Raw genomic sequence first — 19863 nt, 5'->3', positions numbered from 1 at the left:
TTGGTAACTGAAACACCCCTAGACATCTGGACAGCATACTGTACATATAAAAGGTCAACAAAAGGACAATTTTTGCATTAAAGAGATAAAGTATTAATCATGACTATTATCTTTGTAATGAAAATGTAATCCGTCCAGTCTTCAACTCAGTTTTAGTTTTTAAAATGTACACCACTCAGAGGTGATGTTGAGTGTACGAAAGGGGACACGTACATTTAAAAGTGTATGTGGACATAACTTATTTAAAGTGTATGTGTTCATAATAACTTGTAAAATAAGAGGTTAAAAAAAACCTCTCGGTAACTTCCCCAGCCTTTCGACTAATTATTTACGCAGGCATTTCACTTCCAGGCCGATTTTCATTTGTGAAATACAGTTTGAAAAGTCGGGCGAAAACCAAACGTTTTTTGTTTTTTATTAAAGACCACTATTTCCTTTACTCTGGATTATGAGAATGTACCTGTGCATACTAGACTGCTGCCGCGTTCGCTCCAAACAAAACATGCATGACCTCATTTCCTCTGCATGAGTTGAAATCAAAATGTACCTTTGTTTCCTCAAAACTGTTCCTTTATTTAATAATAGAAGATGCATTGTTCAGTCTTCAAATGTATGCCAAAGGCCAATTAAATCAAATAACTATGTGGAGCGAAAAATAAAAATGGTGGAGATTTCTGACCTGCTGGCATCGCCTGGCTAATGGGCGGTGTTTGTGACAAGGTGGGAGGGGGGAGGGGGGGTGGAGGGGCAGGGGGAGGGCGTTGCCTGTAGAATGGGTGTTGATTATGACCCACAGACAAAAACTCAGCTTTATATATAAAATAAATTGATCAAGTGAGCGATGGTCAATTTTACCTTTCATAACATGAGTGATGTGATTGGGCCTGATTTAATTGTAATCGGGGCATCGGGCTCTCAGTTAATGGACATGCATATTTGAGTGCTTCTTGCATGGTCTCACTCTCTGCACTGTTCCTGAGGATTTTATCAATAAAGGAGGAAAATGTTATTGTTCAGCTATTATGTGTTTGCTTTTGTTCTCTGTGTGTAAAGTATTGTGTTATATTGATTGCTTTGTGATCTGTATTCCTATCTTTGCTTTTCAGGTGGGAATATATGGCTGCTCGCTCCGTGTTTCACCATTTTTCACCATTTTTGTTGTACTTGTTTTTACCTGCAGCCCACTTAACCCAACATTTTTGCAGTTGCTGGAAATACATTTTCAGAATGTTTGTGCAGTTTGTTGCTAAATTTTGAATTTTCTTGCCAAACCAACCTGCAGCAGTATATTTCAGCCGAGATAATTCGAATAGTTAGTATGTTGGATACAAAAGTTGATTTCATACCCTAACTGAAAGTTTGTCCAAAATGGCACGATCTGGAACCATAATGTAAATGTAAGAGAAATGAGCAAGTGTAAGAAAAGCAATTTCAGGTAAGATATACCACTCTTTCAAACCACAATTTTGAGCGACATTATTTGATCCTTGATCTTTTTGTATACAATGTCTAGGGTTCTACAAGAGCAGGAACGTAACATGGCTGAGGGTAGAAAGGTATTTGTAGAGACAATGTAGCAACAGGTGAATGTAAAAAGCATGGGAATACAACAACAACAACAACATGCATTTTAAGGCCATTTTCCCTGCAAGAGCGGGGGTTAGCCTTGCGGTCCCCATGACAATCTTCTCCATTTTGCCCTATTTTCTGCATCTCCCCTTGTTAACCCCCTTGCCCGCAATTCTTCTTCCACCATCTTTAGCCAAGTCTTTCTCTGTCTTCCCCGTCCTCTACTCCCTTCTACATTCATTTCCATCACTCTTCTTACATCATGTACATCTTCTTGCATCGTACATCATGGGAATGAATTATGAAAATAGGAGAGGGGAGGAATAATAATAATAATAATAATTATAATAATAATAATTCATTTATTTTGTATAGCGCTTTTCCAGAAGCCCAAAGGCGCTTTGACAGAGTGGAAAACATAATGCATAACAATACATGAAAACAACAATTGCAAAAAGACAAGAATCAAGAAAACAAACAGCAGCGATATACGGCATATATATAAGACAAGAATCAAAAAGACAAGACAAGAATCAATAGGGAAATATTTAAAGCAAAAGGAGGGAGAAGGAGAAGAGATAGTCAGGGGTTAAATGCTGTGGGTTGAATGTTGAATGCAGCGTTGAACAGGTGGGTCTTTAGTGATGTTTTGAATGTGGTGAGTGAGGAGGAGTCTCTGATGGTGTGAGGTAGTGAGTTCCAGAGGGTGGGAGCAGCGATGGAGAAGGCCCTGTCCCCCCAGGATCTGAATTTGGTCCGGATGGAGGGGGTCAGGAGGTTGGTACCAGCAGAGCGGAGGTTGCGGGTGGGAGTGTGTCTGGAGAGGAGGTCAGCCAGGTAGGATGGGGCCAGGTTATGGAGGGCTTTGTATGTCAAGAGGAGGATTTTGTACTGGATTCTCTGGGGGATGGGGAGCCAGTGAAGCTTGTAAAGGACGGGGGTGATGTGGTCACGGGTCCGGGAATGAGTGAGTAGACGGGCAGCGGAGTTCTGAATGTATTGGAGTTTATTGGTGATTTTTGAGGGTGAACCATAGAGGAGGCTATTGCAGTAGTCCAGACGGGAGGTGATGAAGGCGTGGATGAGGGTTTCTGCAGCCGTGGAGGAGAGGGATGAGCGGAGACGGGCAATGTTTTTCAGGTGAAAGAAGGCTGACTTTGTGATCTGTTTAGTGTATTTGTCGAAGGAAAGGGTTTGGTCAAAGATGACGCCAAGATTCCGGATGTGAGGGGAGGTGGATACTGGGATACCGTCGATGTTGAGGGCAAAGTTATGGGTGGATTTTGTGAGCGTTTTTGGGCCAATGATGATTATTTCAGATTTATCACAGTTAAGCTTGAGGAAGTTGATTTGAAGCCAGGATTTTATTTCAGTGATGCAGTTTGTCAGGATAGAGTGGGTGTCGGTGGAGACGGACTTGGTGGAGATGAAAAGCTGGATGTCATCGGCAAAGCAGTGGAATTGGAGACCATGACGGTGGATTAAGTGACCGAGCGGGGACAGGTAAAGGATGAAGAGGAGGGGGCCAAGAACTGAACCTTGGGGGACACCTTGGGGGAGGGGAGCAGTGGGGGATTTGCAGTTATTGATGGAGATGAACTGGCATCTGTCAGAGAGGTATGATTTAATCCAAGAGAGGGCAGTGCCGGTGACGTTAAAGGTGGATTCAAGTCGGGTGAGGAGGATAGTGTGATCGATGGTGTCAAAGGCAGCGCTGAGGTCGAGGAGGACGAGAATGTTGAGGTTGCCAGCGTCAGAGGAGAGGAGAAGGTCGTTGGTGATTTTGAGGAGAGCAGTTTCAGTACTGTGGTTGGAGCGGAATCCGGATTGGAATGTTTCATACAAGTTATTGGCAGAGAGATGATGTTTGAGTTGAGTGGCTACAGCGCGTTCCAAAACTTTTGACAGAAAGGGTAGGTTGGAGATGGGTCTGAAGTTGTTTAGGGTGTCAGGGTTTAGACCAGGTTTTTTTAGAATGGGGGTAACAGCAGCAATTTTGAGGGAAGGTGGGACGATGCCTGTAGACAGGGAGGAGTTTATTGTTGCAATGATAAGTGGAGAGAGAGCAGGGAGGGAGGCTTTGACAAAGCTGGAGGGGATGGGGTCAAGAGTGCAGGTGGCAGTTTTCATTCCTATGAGGAGTTCAGAGAGGTCAGTAGGAGAGATTGGGGAGAACCGAGACAGGGGATGGCAGGACAAGGGGGGGCAGGTGGTTGGAGGGGGAGCGGGTGCGGCGGTGGTCAAGCTGTTGTAGATGTTGTCAATTTTGCGTTGGAAGAAAGAGAGGAAGGAGATGCAGTTGTCTACTGTGAATGACTGGGTGGTGGTGTTCAGGGGGCGGAGGAGTTTGTTTATTGTCGAGAAGAGTGCTTTTGGGTTTCCGGAGCCAGAGTGGATAATTTGAGAGTAGTAGGCAGAGCGGGCGCGGGAGAGGGCATCTTTGTAGTGTTGTATGTGGTCCTTGTAGGCTTGGGAGTGAACTGTGAGACCCGTTTTATTGCGGAGTCTTTCAAGTTGGCGAGCACGAGTTTTCATCAGGTGGAGTTCAGGGGTAAACCAGGGAGCAGAATGGGTGAAAGAAACTGTTTTGGTTTTTACAGGCGCAAGCTGGTCAAGGCAGGAGGAGAGAGTGTGGTTGTAGTAGTCAGTGAGGTCGGAAGGGGTGTGGAGGTCAATGAAGGGAGAAGTGGACATTTTTTCAGAGAGGGTGGATGAGAATGAGGTAGGTGAAAGAGCGTTTAGCTTACGGAAGTTGATTGTGCGATAATGCCTTGGTGTTGGGGCGGGGATGTTGATGGTCAGAGTGATGGCTAAGTGGTCAGAGAGGGTGAGGTCGGAGCCATAGAGATGGTGCAAATTTAATCCAGTGGAGCAGACGAGGTCCAAAATGTGACCACGGATATGGGTAGGAAAGTCGACATGTTGAGTGAGGTTAAAGCAGGTGAGTAAATCAGTGAAGTCAGTGGTTATTGTGGAGTCAGTGGAGTCCATGTGGATATTGAAATCACCAAGGAGGAGGATTGAGGGGGAGAGGGAACATAGCTGGGTCAGAAAGTAGGAGAAGTCAGACAGGAATGATGGGTGTGGTTTGGGAGGGCGGTAGACGACAGCCATGACTGACTGCGTGTGACCAGAGAGTTTTAAAGCCAGGTGTTCAAATGATGGAGCAGATGAGATGGAGATGAGGTTGGTCTTGATGTCTTGACGGTGGATAACGGCAATTCCACCACCTCGGCCCTCCGAGCGTGGTTTATTGACGTAGGAATATCCATTGGGTGTGGTGAGGTTGAGTGTGTAGTAGTCCAGAGGTTGTTGCCAGGTTTCGGTGAGACAGAGAAAGTCCAGTTTGTTATCCAGGATGTATTCGTTCAGGATGAGGCATTTATTGTTGAGGGACCGGGTGTTGAACAGGGTGAGCTTGATGTTGTTTTGAACAGCAGGGATGAATTCAGGTGATTTAGCCAGGGTTCGTAGGCAAGAGGTGCGATCGTGTGGGTTGCTGTGACCAGGTGCGCTGGGACGAAGAGTGAGAGTGCGCTGAGCCGACCAGAGGACGGGGATGGAGTGACCTGATTGCAAATAAACAAACTTGCGACCGGAGCCACGGTGAATGTACCTGGGTCGTCGGAGGAGTCCATTTGATTTGATGGCAGAGATGCATGATGGGGTGGAGCGGGTATTGAGCAGAAGAAGCCTTGCGGCGGAGTACTTCAGAGCCATGCCAGGCAGGAGCGAAGGGACGAGTACGAGGCCAAGGTCGAGGAGGCAAAGCGGCAAACGCAGCGGCAAACGACTGCAGCCGCTAATCAAGACCACAGCGGCAAACAAGGCCACAAGGCCACCGGCAAACAAGGCCACGGCCACAATCAACGGGAGCGGGCCTTTCGAATTCCGTATTCCGTACCATCAAAAGCAGATTCCGTTATCCAGCCGGAGAACACGCGGCACGTGCGGGTGTGAAAAGGCAGGACAGGTGTGAGATGTCAGGTCAGAAAGGTAGAAGCAGACCCTGTACATCCATCCAGTCGGAGAAGCGGCGAATATGCAACGCCAGCGTCCTCTCGCAACCGAACCCCAAGGAATGAAGTAACCTGTGCGTAAGAATGCTTGGGTAAGGAAGAGACAACGAGATGGAAAGAAATATCAGGTATCGTTTTGGTACATAACATGAGTGGTAGTAGGCTACTGCTTCCTTGAAGAGCAGCAGGAAAGAATGGGATTGTACCACCTTGGGAATACAGTTCCACAAGCAGGAGATAAAAATTAAACAAAGGATTGGAGCTGAGTCGTAAGTCTTGATTTTGGGAGGTAAACAAAAAGGGGCTGCTGAAAGAGTGCCTTGAGGAACTGGGAAGGATCGGAGCAAGACTGGACCATGACCAGAATAGAGGTGGTATAAAACAGAGAGGCCACCTACATGTCTGTGAGTATCAAGCCTTGTGCTTCACCTTTGATGGGGGAGATGCCAATAATATTGAGAGTTGGATTCCACAGCATCTAGGATAAAGATGTGAATAAGCGTGGGTGCTTGTCCATACGTGTTGAGGTTGTCTGGTTTGTGTCATGCCTTGGAGGCCAGTTTGGATAAGTGGTCTACCGAGGAGAGATCATCACTCATGGCGAGGACGAGCAGTTCAAGCGATTGTCTCTCTTGCAGCAGTTGATTGCAGAAATATATATAGGTGGCTTTATGAGGTCATCCTGGAGAGGAAGTGTTAGAGTTTGAATTTTTTTTACCTTCGCCACTGAAGGTGTATGTAGGTTATGGTTATGTCTGGACCTGGATCCTATAATTATTTAAGTCATTCTTCACCATTGAGAGATAAGGTTAAAAAAAAAAAAAAGTATACATAGCACGGTATCTCAAAACGTTATGGACGGATTCGGACGAAACTTGGTAGGCATGTTGGGTGTTTGACAAGGATGAATCAATTAAATTTTGGTGAAGATCCGGATCCGGATACAATAATTTTTTTTTCACTGATTCTTTACCTTTGAGCATTAAGGCCAAAAACGATACAATAGCATGATATTTCAAACAGTTGTGGGCGACTTATGACAAAACTATGTGGATGAGTTGGGTAGGTGACAAGAACACGCAGATTAGATTTTGTTCAGGTCGGGATCCACATCCAACATATCAGTTGGATACAAAATGTAAACTGTTCAGCCTGATAAAGGTATGCTCTCTACTGAATACCCTTCTAGTTACTCTGCGCTCGCGAAGCGAAAAGTGGGGCTGAGCATTCAGTTACGTACGTACGTGTCTGCATTTTTTTTAAATCATTTTCTCGGCAACCGTTGGTTCGATTGACGTGAAATTTTCACCATAGGAGGGCCTCCTCCTGTAGAATATTTTAATGAATATTATGACGTCATAGGTCACGTGGTACATGCGCCATCTTGGAAAAACGTTACACCTCTATATCTCCCAAACCACTCAATGGAAAAAATGGAAACATGGCTCATTGTCAAGTACTCAACATGGGGAATAACATATGTTGATGATGATTTCATCGGTGCATTAATTATGACGTCATCATTCGACAAGTACAGCGCTTGATCTGATCAGTATGAAAAAAAAAATTCCTCTGCAACTGTTAGTCCGATTGGCACGAAATTTTCAGGATATGAGCGGCTCCTCCTGTGGAATTAAAAAAATCATAATTAAAATCATAATGTATCCTCGCTAACTCCTACCCTCGTTAACCCACCCAAATCCCTCATCCTTCCAATTTTAGTTTTTCTTCCTTGGAGTTTTCTTCTGTGTCTATCTTGTCCACATCATACATGCATGTTTTGCATTCTGTTTTTGTCTGTTGCGTCCTGATTCTGTTCAGTGTACGAGCTGTTCCACGAGCCTCAACTATTGTTGTTCTCCTCCTCTTCCCTTTATAAGAGGACAAGTCCAATGGCACCAAGCCCTGCCTTGCCATATGTACACAATAAAACCTATGTGCATCTATGAAGTGCAGAGGACATTCAGGCTACCAACTTGCCTGTTGTGGAAAATAAGTAAGTATTTGGCCGATTTGTCCTATTTTGAGAAGGATCTGCTGAAGAGAAATGAAAGAGCAGTCATTTCAAATTTGAGGATGATTACCATTGGCACCATTTGCCAAAGAGGTGTTAACATTGCCCTGGAAGATCTTTGCCCTTGCAGGTAAAAAGGAGAAGAGGTGTGAAAGTAAGTCAGAGATTAGACTTCTCAGCATTTTTTCAGCAAACACTTCATCCGGGCACTTTGTTGCGGGATTGCTTCATAGTTAATCTCCCATTAAAAAGCTGTGATAAAGGAAGTGCATGTTCCAGAAACTGTCACTTATCTGGACAGGATGCAGTACACATAGCGTGCCACCAAATGTTTGAATTTGGGTAAAAACATGAAGATGTGTTTTCAGACAAACCTCGGGTTTGGCTATCGGGTGGGTATACCAAAGTATGGTCTTTACTTTGGGCCTTGTATAGTGTCTATTGTTTCCAAAGTCCAAATAGGCCCAAAGTGCTTGCTAACTTATTGTCTCAACTCATAATGTGAAATTGGGACAGGATACGACAAGTTTTCAGGAGAGATTCCAGATCACCAACTTGTTCAGATTGCCTTGTTTATCGAATGTGACTACACCCAAGTAGGTAGCTTTGCGGAAAAAAAAAAAAAAATTCGCAAGAAGCATAAGAATAGCAAAAGAGAGTTAAATAGTGGATTTAAACTTTAAAGCATGTAGAAAAGTCCACTATTTTCTAATATACAAGCAACTTCCTGTGCCTTTGACCGTTAAAAAAAATCCGAGGAAAAGTACACACTTCAACAAAATTGCTAACTTGCCTGGTCCCCAAGAGTACGTTTTAATGCATTATTTATAGTGAAGATTGAAACCAAATCCATGCCCACTTTTATGCAGAAATGAAATATATGGACCATTGAAATAAAGTTTCAGTACAATTCAAAGGGTAGTGCAAATTTAAATTGTCAGCTGTATGCTGATTTATGCTCGCTAAAGTTGCTTTCAATAGTAAAGAAACTTTTCTGCATTTTGATATAAACTTTATTTTGGAAGCTTGTTTTAACTGCATTATAAAATAACAGCTTGTTATCTACAAGTACCAGGTAACCCTTTTACAGACTTGAGAAGAGCTCATTATGTGTACAAGTGCGACAAAAGTTTCATATACATTTTCAAAACTTTAACCATGGAAGTTCATCCTAATCAAAATTTCTGTGTTATCACTCAGTTGGGCCGTGTTGCTTCGGTTCTATTTTCAAAACATCTCTAGAACATTACATATATTTAGTCGTTTATGTTTCCACCATTGCACAATGAAGTAACTGTTTTATACGTAAACTCATGGTTGCTCAATTTCAACTGATCTTTCTGATGTACAATCAGCTGAATGGAGGATTCTGCCTGATTTTGTATGTTGAATCAATGTCGTTATGGACAAGGAGGAATAGCTTGTCTGTTACAAGGAATTAAGTACAGGATGAAGAGAAAATATTGGGTGAAGATTAAGGATACAAACCTACCAGTGATACCTGAATGCGTATCTTGACAAATATGTCTTGCTGTACATGAAATTTGAGTTTCTCACCTTGTCTCACATAAAAATGTTTCAAAAGGTGAAATCTTTGTTGACCATACTGCGAATGCATGGCAACCTTCAAACAGCATGTAACCACACCTGAGCGAGCACTATTCTCGCTCAAGCCGCTGAGGCTTCAATGAAAGCCAATCTATCACTTTTACGGCTAGCCCATGCCGAGTGGTTATTGCTGGCCTCTGATACAGCGGGGCCTGTTGCAGTGCAGGCTATAAAACAGGATTGAAATAAAGTTAACCCTCAAGGAATCCAAAATGAAAACCAACACAAAGGATGGCAAAACAAGGCAAAAATAAGTTCCTTAAGAGATAAATAATTTATTGCACAAGACAATACAACAAAATTCCTGACACAAAACAACATGACAACCATGTACATCCCCTTAGGTGCCACACACACACACACACACACACACACTCATACAAGGACCAAGCAATAAAGAGTAGGAAAGGCACATAGTGATGAATACGTAGATGGTGCAGAACAGCAAGGGCATGAAGCTGGGGCAGAACACGCATGGTCCACCAAGGCAACAGTGGAAGCCAGGTGTCGGGGAATAGAGTCAAGGTGAGCCATTGGCTAGAGGCAGAGAGGGGATCAGTCAAAGCGTCAGCGGGTTCATGCCAAATAGAGTGAGCAGGTCCAAGGTACAAAGGGTTAGAGAGAAACTGCCTGAGGACATTTCCTACCGGGCAGGCCAAGGTTGTATACCCAAATCTCACCCGCTGCAAGTCTCGGCCTCCCTCCTCCCCCCCCCCCCCCCCCCCCATCCACCCCCCTTCCCCCCACCCACCCTCTTCCACACCCCTTCTTCCCCCAAGGCTTAGGATTATAAGCCACAAGGGTCTGTGCCCACATAGGTTCTCCCCCAGAGGGATTACCCCCAAAATAGGGTTATATAAAAATATTATATACTATTAATTCGATGCAGTTTGTTATTATTCATCCAGTCGAATTAAAACTTTATAATTGAAAAGAGCTGGACTTATGAGTCGGGAGAGCCATTCTTTGGTCACGGCAGATTTTGAAGCATTGTCATCATATTCAACATCTGCTGTGACCAAGATGAGTTGAATCTCACCCAAAACGTCGGCTCTACCGACCAGTAACTCCAGTTTTTTTCAATTATAAACCTTTACTGTTATATAGTGTTGTGCTGTGGGAAAAGGTGATGTGTTTATACATAATGGGAGTCAATACCACAGGAATTCTGGGATCTCCTATAACTTGTATACCATTGGAACAGATCCTGTGGTTTATCTGACCATGCTCGATTTCATTTATTGTTTCTCACTGGTAATTATTTACAATATTATTGCATCTTTGGCAATGCAGCAATTCCTTCAGATTTATAAGTACTAGGGCATGCCCGTACTATATATATATCTAAAATTATATCCCCCCCCTCTATTTACATGAAATGGTTTGGTCCAGCGAATGGCTTGCGTGAACGGAAAGCGAACGGCTTGCGAGTCCGTAAGTCCGGAAGTGACGTCCTCATTTGACTGTCCGGAAGGTCGCATATCGCAGTTACGATGAATCGCAAAGTAGTTTTAATTAGTTTTAAAATATAGTTTAACGCCAACATAGTTTGCCAACGTGAAATAAATGAATACGCTCTCAAATGTGCCGTCCGAGGCAGAGTCTGTTCGCCACGTTCGGCACACGTGATAGCTCGCTGCTCTCTGATTGGTTGAATCGTTTTTTGGACATAGCTCGCTAACTACTTGTCCGATTAATATGAAACCTTGAAAAGGCACATCCTCGGGTCCCCAGCAATATACCTGGCAAGTTTCAAGTATATCGGACCCGTGGTTGTCGAGAAACAGCGGTCACAGACAGACACACAGAGATTACTGGCATTATAGATAGATTAGTGCAATCAGTGATTTGAAGTCTTCTAACCTGCAATTATGTTATCAGTATTGTATTACCATGTGTTTCTTTCATATATGTTTTCATATATTTCTTTGAAAAACTTGAGGACTAGTTCTGAGTTGAGTAAGTTGCACAATAATGTGGTAATCCATTGAAATAGACTGAGGTTTTGCAAGATCACTATGTTGTGAATCCGACATTGTCCACACGTCAGTCATGTGCCCCTTAATAATTACACACACACACACACACACACACACACACACACACACATATATGTATATGTATACATATATATATATATATATATATATATATATATATATATATATATTGGTAAAAAGGCCGTCAATGTGACGGGCTGGAACAGTTCATTCGACGGTGCAGCCTCGTGAGCGTGCCAAAGTCTGAAGCCTCGGCTGAGTGTCAGGTGCGCTTATATCTTCTTCCTTTATTAGACATCCTTCTGACATAAATTAACACTCTTTGTAATCTGTGCACGCGTTGCACATCACGTGCAGTGAATTTCACCTCACTGTGCCTTGTATTTATTGTTATTTAAAAAACGCGTCTGTACACTGCCCTTGAGGCTTGGTTTACAAGCCACCATCTACAATTCCAATAGAACAGACATAATTACTCTTTTATGGAAAATCTTTTTCGAGTTTGTTTTGTCCTCAAAAATAGACCGTAGTGAGCACACATTCGTGTTAAAATATTGGCCTTTAAAACCTACCCTTATGAAGGGGGACAGATATCTGTGCAAGCACACAAACTCACATTGTGTTTTATATGGTAGATATATATATATATATATATATATATATATATATATATATAATTTTTAAGAAACAGGAAGTAAATTCCTGCGTGGGGCTTGTGTGAAAAAATTCTGACAACCCGGGACTCGAACCCAGGAACTCATCACTTGCGCGGTGACAGCCCACTGAGCTATTGAGTCTCCGGGATATCCTCAGAGATATCTCACACTAACACTGCGAGCTTTATAATGGCCGATGTCTTATGTGCCTGCAAGGCAGACCCTGGATGTGAGTGTATGTATGTGTGAGTGTGAAGTGTGAAAGTGCATTGAAGATGAACTCATCTAACAATTTAAGAAACAGCCAAACAGTTCAATCTTGGTTTCATCAGCCCACAGAATCTTGTTTCTCACAGTCTGAGAATCCTTTTGGTGCTTTTTTGCAAACTCCAAGCGGGCTTTCACGTGTCTCACTGAGGAGAGGCTTCCGCCTGGCCACTCTGCCATAAAGCCCAGATCGGTGGAGTGTTGCAGTGATGATTGTCCTTCTGGAAGTTTCTCCCATCTCCACACAGGATCTCTGGAGCTCAGCCAGAGTGACCATCGGGTTCTTGGTCACCTCTCTTACCAAGGCCCTTCTCCCCCGATTGCTCAGATTGGCCAGGCGGCCAGCTCTAGGAAGAGTCCTGGTTGTTCCAAACTTCTTCCATTTAAGAATTATGGAGGCCACTGTTTTCTTGGGAACCTTCAATTCAGCAGAATTTTTTTTGTAGGCTTCCCCAGATCTGTGCCTCGACACAATCCTGTCTCTGAGCTCTGCAGGCAGTTCCTTCGACCTCATGGCTTGGTTTTTGCTCTGATATGCATTGTCAGCTGTGAGACGTTATACAGACAGGTGTGTGCCTTTCCAAATCATGTCCAATCAACTGAATTTACCACAGGTGGACTCCAATCAATGTGTAGAAACATCTCAAAGATGATCAAGTGAAATGGGAGGCACCTGAGCTAAATTTCAAGTGTCATAGCAAAGGGTCTGAATACTTATGTAAATGTGATATTTCAGTTTTTTATTTTTAATAAATTTGCAAAACTTTCTAAAATCCTGTTTTCTCTTTGTCATTATGGGGTATTGAGTGTAGATTGATGAGGGAAAAAATGAATTTTAACGATTTCAGCATAAGGCTGCAACATAACAAAATGTGAAAAAAGTGAAGGGGTCTGAATACTTTCTGAATGCACTGTATATACACACATACCAATATCCACATAATTATCAGTACCTTGTGAAGAATACCTCCATATACTTTTTAAAGTTCGAACAAATGTTTGCTGTTTAACTGATAAATATAATGAATGGCTTTGGATGGTATTCACAGCCCTTACCCTCCCACTGTATGTGTTGCTCATTGGAGGCAGTTGTGGGGTCAATCAACAAGCTAGGTGTGTGATTGCGAAAACAGATTGGTGTGTGAGGGTGCTGGAATGAGAAGAAAAAAGAAAGATGTAACTCGCTTGCTTTTGAAATTCCCATTTTCCATCAAAGAAAGGTTATAAACTTCTTTTTTTTAGCCGCGTCGCAGACGCTGGTCATAGAGTGCCCTCTGCTGTTGTTCTTGTTCTTCTTCTTCTTCTTCTTCTTGTTGTTCTTGCAGAGAAGACAAAACCTCAAAGCTCCACCCATTCTGGGAACCATAGCTCCACCCATTGTGGGAGAGGCTTCATATAAACAAATATCCACCATTTTATTAACTCGCATAGCTTTGAGGCCTGTTTTGTAGGCCCGTGGTGTCTTGCTCTCTCACACAGTTTTCTTTCAAATCAAATTCGATATATCATTTCATTTTTCACAGTCGCTAACATCGTTTTAGACTCAGTTGAAAAAAAACGGGAAGAAAATCCGATGAAAGTTGCCCTTTATAGAACGAAATGAATTCTCAAAGGCCTGTAACTTCAAGTCCATTGAGATTTATTTTTTTTAAATCGCGGCATGGTCAGTCATACAGCGCCCGAAATAAGAGACGGGAAAATGCCGAGATATATATATTTTGTTTAAATTGCGGCATGGTCAGTCATACACCGCCCGAAATAACAGACGGGAAAATGCCGAGATATATTAAAAATTCGTCCATTTGATGACAATCGTCACGATGAAATATTTAATTTATACATCGTCACAATAATGTGGAGAGAGGAGCATAGCTTCGTTCACGTGTCGCCACACACGGGAAATTGCCGAGATTTTTTTTTATTTATTGCGGCATGGTCAGTCATACACGCCTGAAATAACAGACGGGAAAATGCCGAGATATATTAAAAATTCGTCGCCACACACGGGAAATTGCCGAGATATATTTTCACTTTGCACAAAAATAACATCAAGTAATCGAATCAATAGGAATGTCCTGTGCCTATAACATCGACGTTATAGGCACAGCTGCATCGAGGCATTGTGTAACATCGACGCGGCTTTTGTTTTAATTAAAACTTTTTGTACTTGTTTTTTTAGAAGACTGTGGGGTTTCTGCTCTCATGGTTTTTAGGCCTTCTTTATCTGCATTTACAAGTACATTTTGTACATGACTCCAACAAAAAGCACCAGGAAACAAGAATGGTTCAACCGCTTGACCAGTTTTATTGCTCTTGTCAGAGAAACATGGCCAGAAACTCATGCCTCGGATGGTTTTAACACCTGTAACCTTTGCACTGAAGAATATACCAAACATCAACTTTTCAAATGCCATATATAGTTTGGTATCAGTTGCACAGTTGAGGTTTCGTAAATCAGTGATCAAGCATTTCAACACCAATATACCGAAAGGTAGTTTGAGGGATATTTTGCTTTGCTAAGCATGAGATAAATAATCTAAAAAGCCTTACAGCTCTTGAATTATGTTAAATAATGGCCTTAAAAGTTGGTCATGTGTGCGGCATGGTCCAGGAAGTTAAATTGACGATGTTTTTAAAGGATGCGCAATGGCCCTGATTAGCCCAAATGACCCACTCATTCAGATTCAATCTCAAGGTGCCTAGTGGACTATCCCTTGCTATCATAATCTTTTAATCACCTCTGATCTACCTTGTCACAGACATATGCACAGAATAAAGGACCGAGCCAATCCAGAGACAAAAATCTAAGCAACATTGGGCAACCTGGCTTCAAAGGTATTCTTATGTCCAGGTTGCAATAAGGTGGCTGCATTTGCTCATGTGGGATGGGGATATGAGATTCAATGCCCCCCTTCCCTTTGGGCCAGAGCTTTGTGTACTTTTTTACCCCACATAATTAAATTTCTCAAGATCACGATATGCACATGCTTATCATTTTGCACTTTGGATTTTTAGGAAATTTGATGATGTATTATGGGTATTCCTGCCAGTGATGGATGGTCATTCATGTTATCACCAATTTTTTTCCTTCATACTTTCTGCAATAAATAGATGAAGTTAACAGAACATTAATTGGGGTATGCTAACCACCCTGAAAAGTAAAATATAACTTGAGGTTTCGGGCATTAACCCTTCGTTGGAGCAAAAGAGAGAGAAAGGGTAGGGGCATGAGATATGGGGTGGGAATGAGTTGAGATGGGATAGTAGGTGAGAGGTAATTTCGGGTGGATATCGGACAACACGGCCTTACAACGTTCTGAGAAAATAAAATAAAAACCAAGAAAGGATCACTCTTTCACATTGGTCTTTCACTCCATCAACCTTCGAGTCGAGAACATCATTCAGAAGAATTTCAAGCTTTTACAAATGATCCTGAAATTCTGAATCAAATCTCAATCTCAAAAACCTCAATCGATCCTGTAACTGCCTCAATTTTCCAACAACTGTCTTTCATCTCTTACAAGTGGAACAGAAATTTGAGAAGTTTCCTTGTTAAAAAGTTCCATTACCCTCTAACCTCCCACCAGGAACTTTCAAACGTTCAATCGCACAAACGCTTGATGTACGAACCAAAAATACAGACTTCTCCAAACAGGTTGCTCAACACTAGACATTCGTTCAGCCATATGTTGGTCTCCGGTATCTTTCTCCATTTGAGCACCACATCGTATCCCAACCACAAAGAGGCCTTATCTACAGGAACGGCACATCAGCTCCCTACGGGATCAACAAGCGCTTTTCATTCACTTACATCTACCATCTCTTACAACTTTATATATTTTTACAACTTTTATTTTACCTTATTTCGTTTTATCTATTTAGCTATCTCATCCTCTTCTCTTTTTACTCTGCTCTCTCACTCTCTCACTATCTCTTTTTTTACTCTCCTCATTTCTCTCTTTTTCCGGTTTATCTCTCTTCTCCTTTATGTCTCCTACTTTCCTCTATCCTTTTAATGTTTCCTGCTTATTTTATTATTTATTATTTGATAACCTTCTTTTATATTTTTATTTATTTCTTTAATTTTTTTATTTGAATGACTTTAAAAGTTGCTTTAGTTTATTTATTTCATGTCCTTTCACTTCTCGCTTGTTTCCGTATTATTTTCATTTTTCTCCCAGTCCCGGTCCCCTTGACTTTTAACCATGGAATGCTGACCCACCTGTCAAAATCCGTCATTCTCACCCCCATGTGCTCTCCGACCACTGATTCCGCTCTCACACATGCACGTTTGACCTACTCCAACTCTATATCAACTCTCGCCCCCTACTCCGTTCCTCTCTTTCACGCCGACATGGGGTTAATGCGAGAAATATCAGCTCTTTGCTTCCCAAGGTGGTTTAGCATCCCTGAATCAATGTTCTGTTGATTGAATCCATCGTCCTGCCTATCCGTCAACACAGATCAACAGTAGCCCTCATGAGCAAGACTAGTTCTTTATTCTGATTATGTAGCAATGTATATGAAGAGGCAAAAATAACAAGACAACATAATGAATAGCTTATCAGCTAGGGTGAATATCTAATACAAAACTGCAGCAACATTTACAAGTTTTATTGACCCATGTGATCACAGAATTTAACCCCAGCAAGTTCCCATAAATAATCAAATTCGAATGTTTTAATTTTTTAATTTAACTGCACATTCTACAAATCCCACTCCTCCCTCCAGGTCTTTAAAACAGCTGTTCACCACCATCTCCTGTCTTCCCCCATCCAAAACCTTGATCTTTTCTACCCCCGCTAATTTCACCCCAGATCCACTTTTTTGAAATACCGACTTCTGTCCTGGAAGTCCTTGCAGTGTCCATGTGTTTTATACTTCTCCCACCCCTGCCCACAGTGCGTTTCGCTCCCTACAAGCCTCCTGACGTCACTCTCAAACCGCTGATTTTTGAAGTGCCGGGCCTGAACCCAAGTAGCCCCTATGTTGGCCGTGACTGGCTCTTCGCCCAGGCTGAAGCGTTGATTACAGCACTGCCTCCAGCAGAAGCTCGGGGTCTGGTTGTGACGGGTTCTGTCGGCACTGGAAAAACGACACTCGTGGCCCGTCTTGTTTCACTCAGCTGCCACTCAGCATTCCTGCGCCAAGGCTTGCCTGGAAGCCCGCTGTCAGTTCAATGTGGTAAGAAACCTTTACTCAGGCTGCAGTTATTAGCATTTAGAGCATATGAGGAAGGACTGCTGATTGCACATCATTCATTTGCCTCCTCAGGGTCACCGTTGCTGGCACAAGCTAATCCTGTGTCCTTCAAGGCACGAGGAAGTGGACCTACAACACCCGACATCCACCAGCGTCCGGAGGATGCTGTCAAACGCCTTGCTGCAAAGGTACCGTATGGAGGCGTACCTGCATTCAAGGCTCACACTTATGCTACCTTTCAACCTACAAGTTGTGCCAATAATAGGGTTGCTTACCTGCAATAGCATTGTATCGTGAAAGGGCAATGCAGCTTGTCATGTCAATTTGAATATCCACAGCAAAGCCCCATTATAAGAAGTACTCATTAAAATGAATCTCATTTTAAACAAGCCCTCTTTGGCGCAATCCTGTTTTAATAAACAGATTTCAAGTTAAACTAGAAAGCATCTGAAAATGCAAGGCCCATCCGCATCCGTTTGTATTCACACGTTGTCTTCTTCTTCTCTCCCTCTTCTTCTTCTTCTTCTTCCATATGCTCAAAACTACGAAAACTGTTGTTTTTTTTATTACAAAATGAAAATTGATGATTTTATGCAACCTTGACCTTTGACCTTTTGATCTATAAAAACAATTGGCTTAAAGCTTTTGATTGGTGAACCAATTCAGTGACACAATATGCAAAGTCTTTACCTTTCTGGTCAATCGGGTTAAAATTGTTGATTTTAAGTAACCTTGACCTCTGACCTTTTGATCATTAAAAATAATCGGCTTGTAGCTTTTGATTGGTGAACCAATTTGCTGACACAATATGCAAATTCTTAAAATTTCAAGTCAGTCAGATGAAAATTGACGATTATATGTGATGCGGACCTTTGACCTTTTGACCAAATTATTAATTTGGCTTCTCCATGTTATCATAATAAAGCTTTGTTGAAAATTTGACAACAAAACTCAAATGGAAAATTGAAATTTCAGGTCAATTGGAAGAAAATTGATGAGTTATGTGACGCTGACCGTTGACCTTTTGATAAATTTATTAATTTGTCTTCTCCATATTATCATAATAAAGGTCTGTTGAAAATTTTATGACAAACTCAAATGGTAAATTTAAATTTCAGGTCAGTCAATTGGATGAAAATTGATGATTTTATGGGATGCTGACCGTTGACCTTTTGACAAAATTATTAATTTGCATTCTTCGTATTGACAATAAATATTTGGTGAAAATTTGATGACAATAGCTCAAATGGTAAAAAAAAAGTAATGACCCGGAAAGACACGCACGCACACACACACACACACAGGGGACGTGCTAATAATAATACGAGTTCACCTTTACAACGAAAGAAGGAACTTCATTGCAAGAAGAGGCGATTAGGCCCATCAAAACCTGCACAATCGTTGTTTGGCCATGCTCTATTCTTTTTAAATGCCAAGTGTCATCAAGCAAGGAGGCAGCACACACAATGGTGATTGGTATGACTTCCTTGGTATGTCTCAGCTGGGGTTCAAACCTCCAACTTCCCAGACTCACAGCAGATGCTCTAATTCCATTAGGCCGCCCAGTCTGGTTAAATAATGAGCAGTGAAATTGAGCAATTATTTTGATTTAAAATATATGATCAAAATCGATTGAGCCATTGAGGATGCATTTATTAAAATTTGGCTATAAGTGATAATATTAAGTAAAAATGAATTAGAATTGTCACCTGTAAGCAATGCTATCGCCTAATGGGTACAGGCCATAAAGCTGTACAAGGCGAAATGTGGAATTCTCCTTGGAATTCCTTTTTTTTTGGATACACACTCAACGCTCTTGGAAGAACGAGAACACATAACGGATCAGAATTCAACATAACAAAAGGAATAGCAGAAACCTTTATGACTAGTGCAAGGATTTACCACATCCCCACATCTACCCTGGTTGTGTGTCCACCTCTGTGATGTACCATTTAGGTTAGATATTTGAAGAAATATGATCTGACAAAAACTTTCATCCTGGTGGCTTGTCAGGCTGATCAATGCATCATTGAGTGTGTTTTCTGATGGATGAGGCATGAAGCTGTCTGGTCACACTGTTTGAACTTACTTGGAGATGTTAACTACCCCATAGTATGTTTGGAATACACTGCTTCTTTCCTCTCCCCCACCCCTCTGCTTCCCATTAGGTTGTGGCCTTCCATTTTTGCCAGGCAGACAATGCGTGCACTTGTCTTGTGCCAGAGTTTGTGCACAGCCTGGCAGCACAGTTGAGCCGTGCACCTCAGCTTGCGGCCTATCGCCGTATGCTTCTCACAGAACCCCACCTGCAGAGTTCCCTGGCTCTGCGTGCTTGTTTGCAGGACCCGGCTGCTGCACTCCGCCGCGGTGTTCTTGAACCTCTTTCTGCCCTTCGCAGAGGTGACCTTCCATTATGATATAAACTGCATGTCTGCACTGAGCCCTCAGAGAGGGTCAGAGAGTGGTATTCAGGATTGCAAAGCAGATAGCGAAAGAGAGGTGTGATGTGATGGGGGTGAGTTGCTTGA

The 19863-nt window shown here is 42.3% G+C and overlaps 1 protein-coding gene across 2 annotated transcripts in view; it reads left to right on the top strand.

The window, feature by feature from the left end:
* The window catches only part of LOC137433895 (protein TANC2), a 471451-nt gene that overhangs the window by 326910 nt on the left and 124678 nt on the right, over positions 1-19863 (top strand). For both annotated transcript variants that reach the window (XM_068126367.2, XM_078785948.1), the window contains 3 exons: positions 17036-17317; positions 17408-17523; positions 19504-19735. In XM_068126367.2, coding sequence (XP_067982468.2) covers positions 17036-17317; positions 17408-17523; positions 19504-19735 — 630 coding nt within the window. The remainder of the gene's footprint in view (positions 1-17035; positions 17318-17407; positions 17524-19503; positions 19736-19863) is intronic.

This window comes from Myxine glutinosa, chromosome 10, assembly GCF_964187855.1.
Source record: "Myxine glutinosa chromosome 10, kmMyxGlut1.1, whole genome shotgun sequence".
Lineage (NCBI taxonomy): Eukaryota > Metazoa > Chordata > Myxini > Myxiniformes > Myxinidae > Myxine > Myxine glutinosa.
The sequence above is the reverse complement of the archived record's forward strand: the minus strand, read 5'-3'. Positions and strand labels throughout refer to the sequence as shown.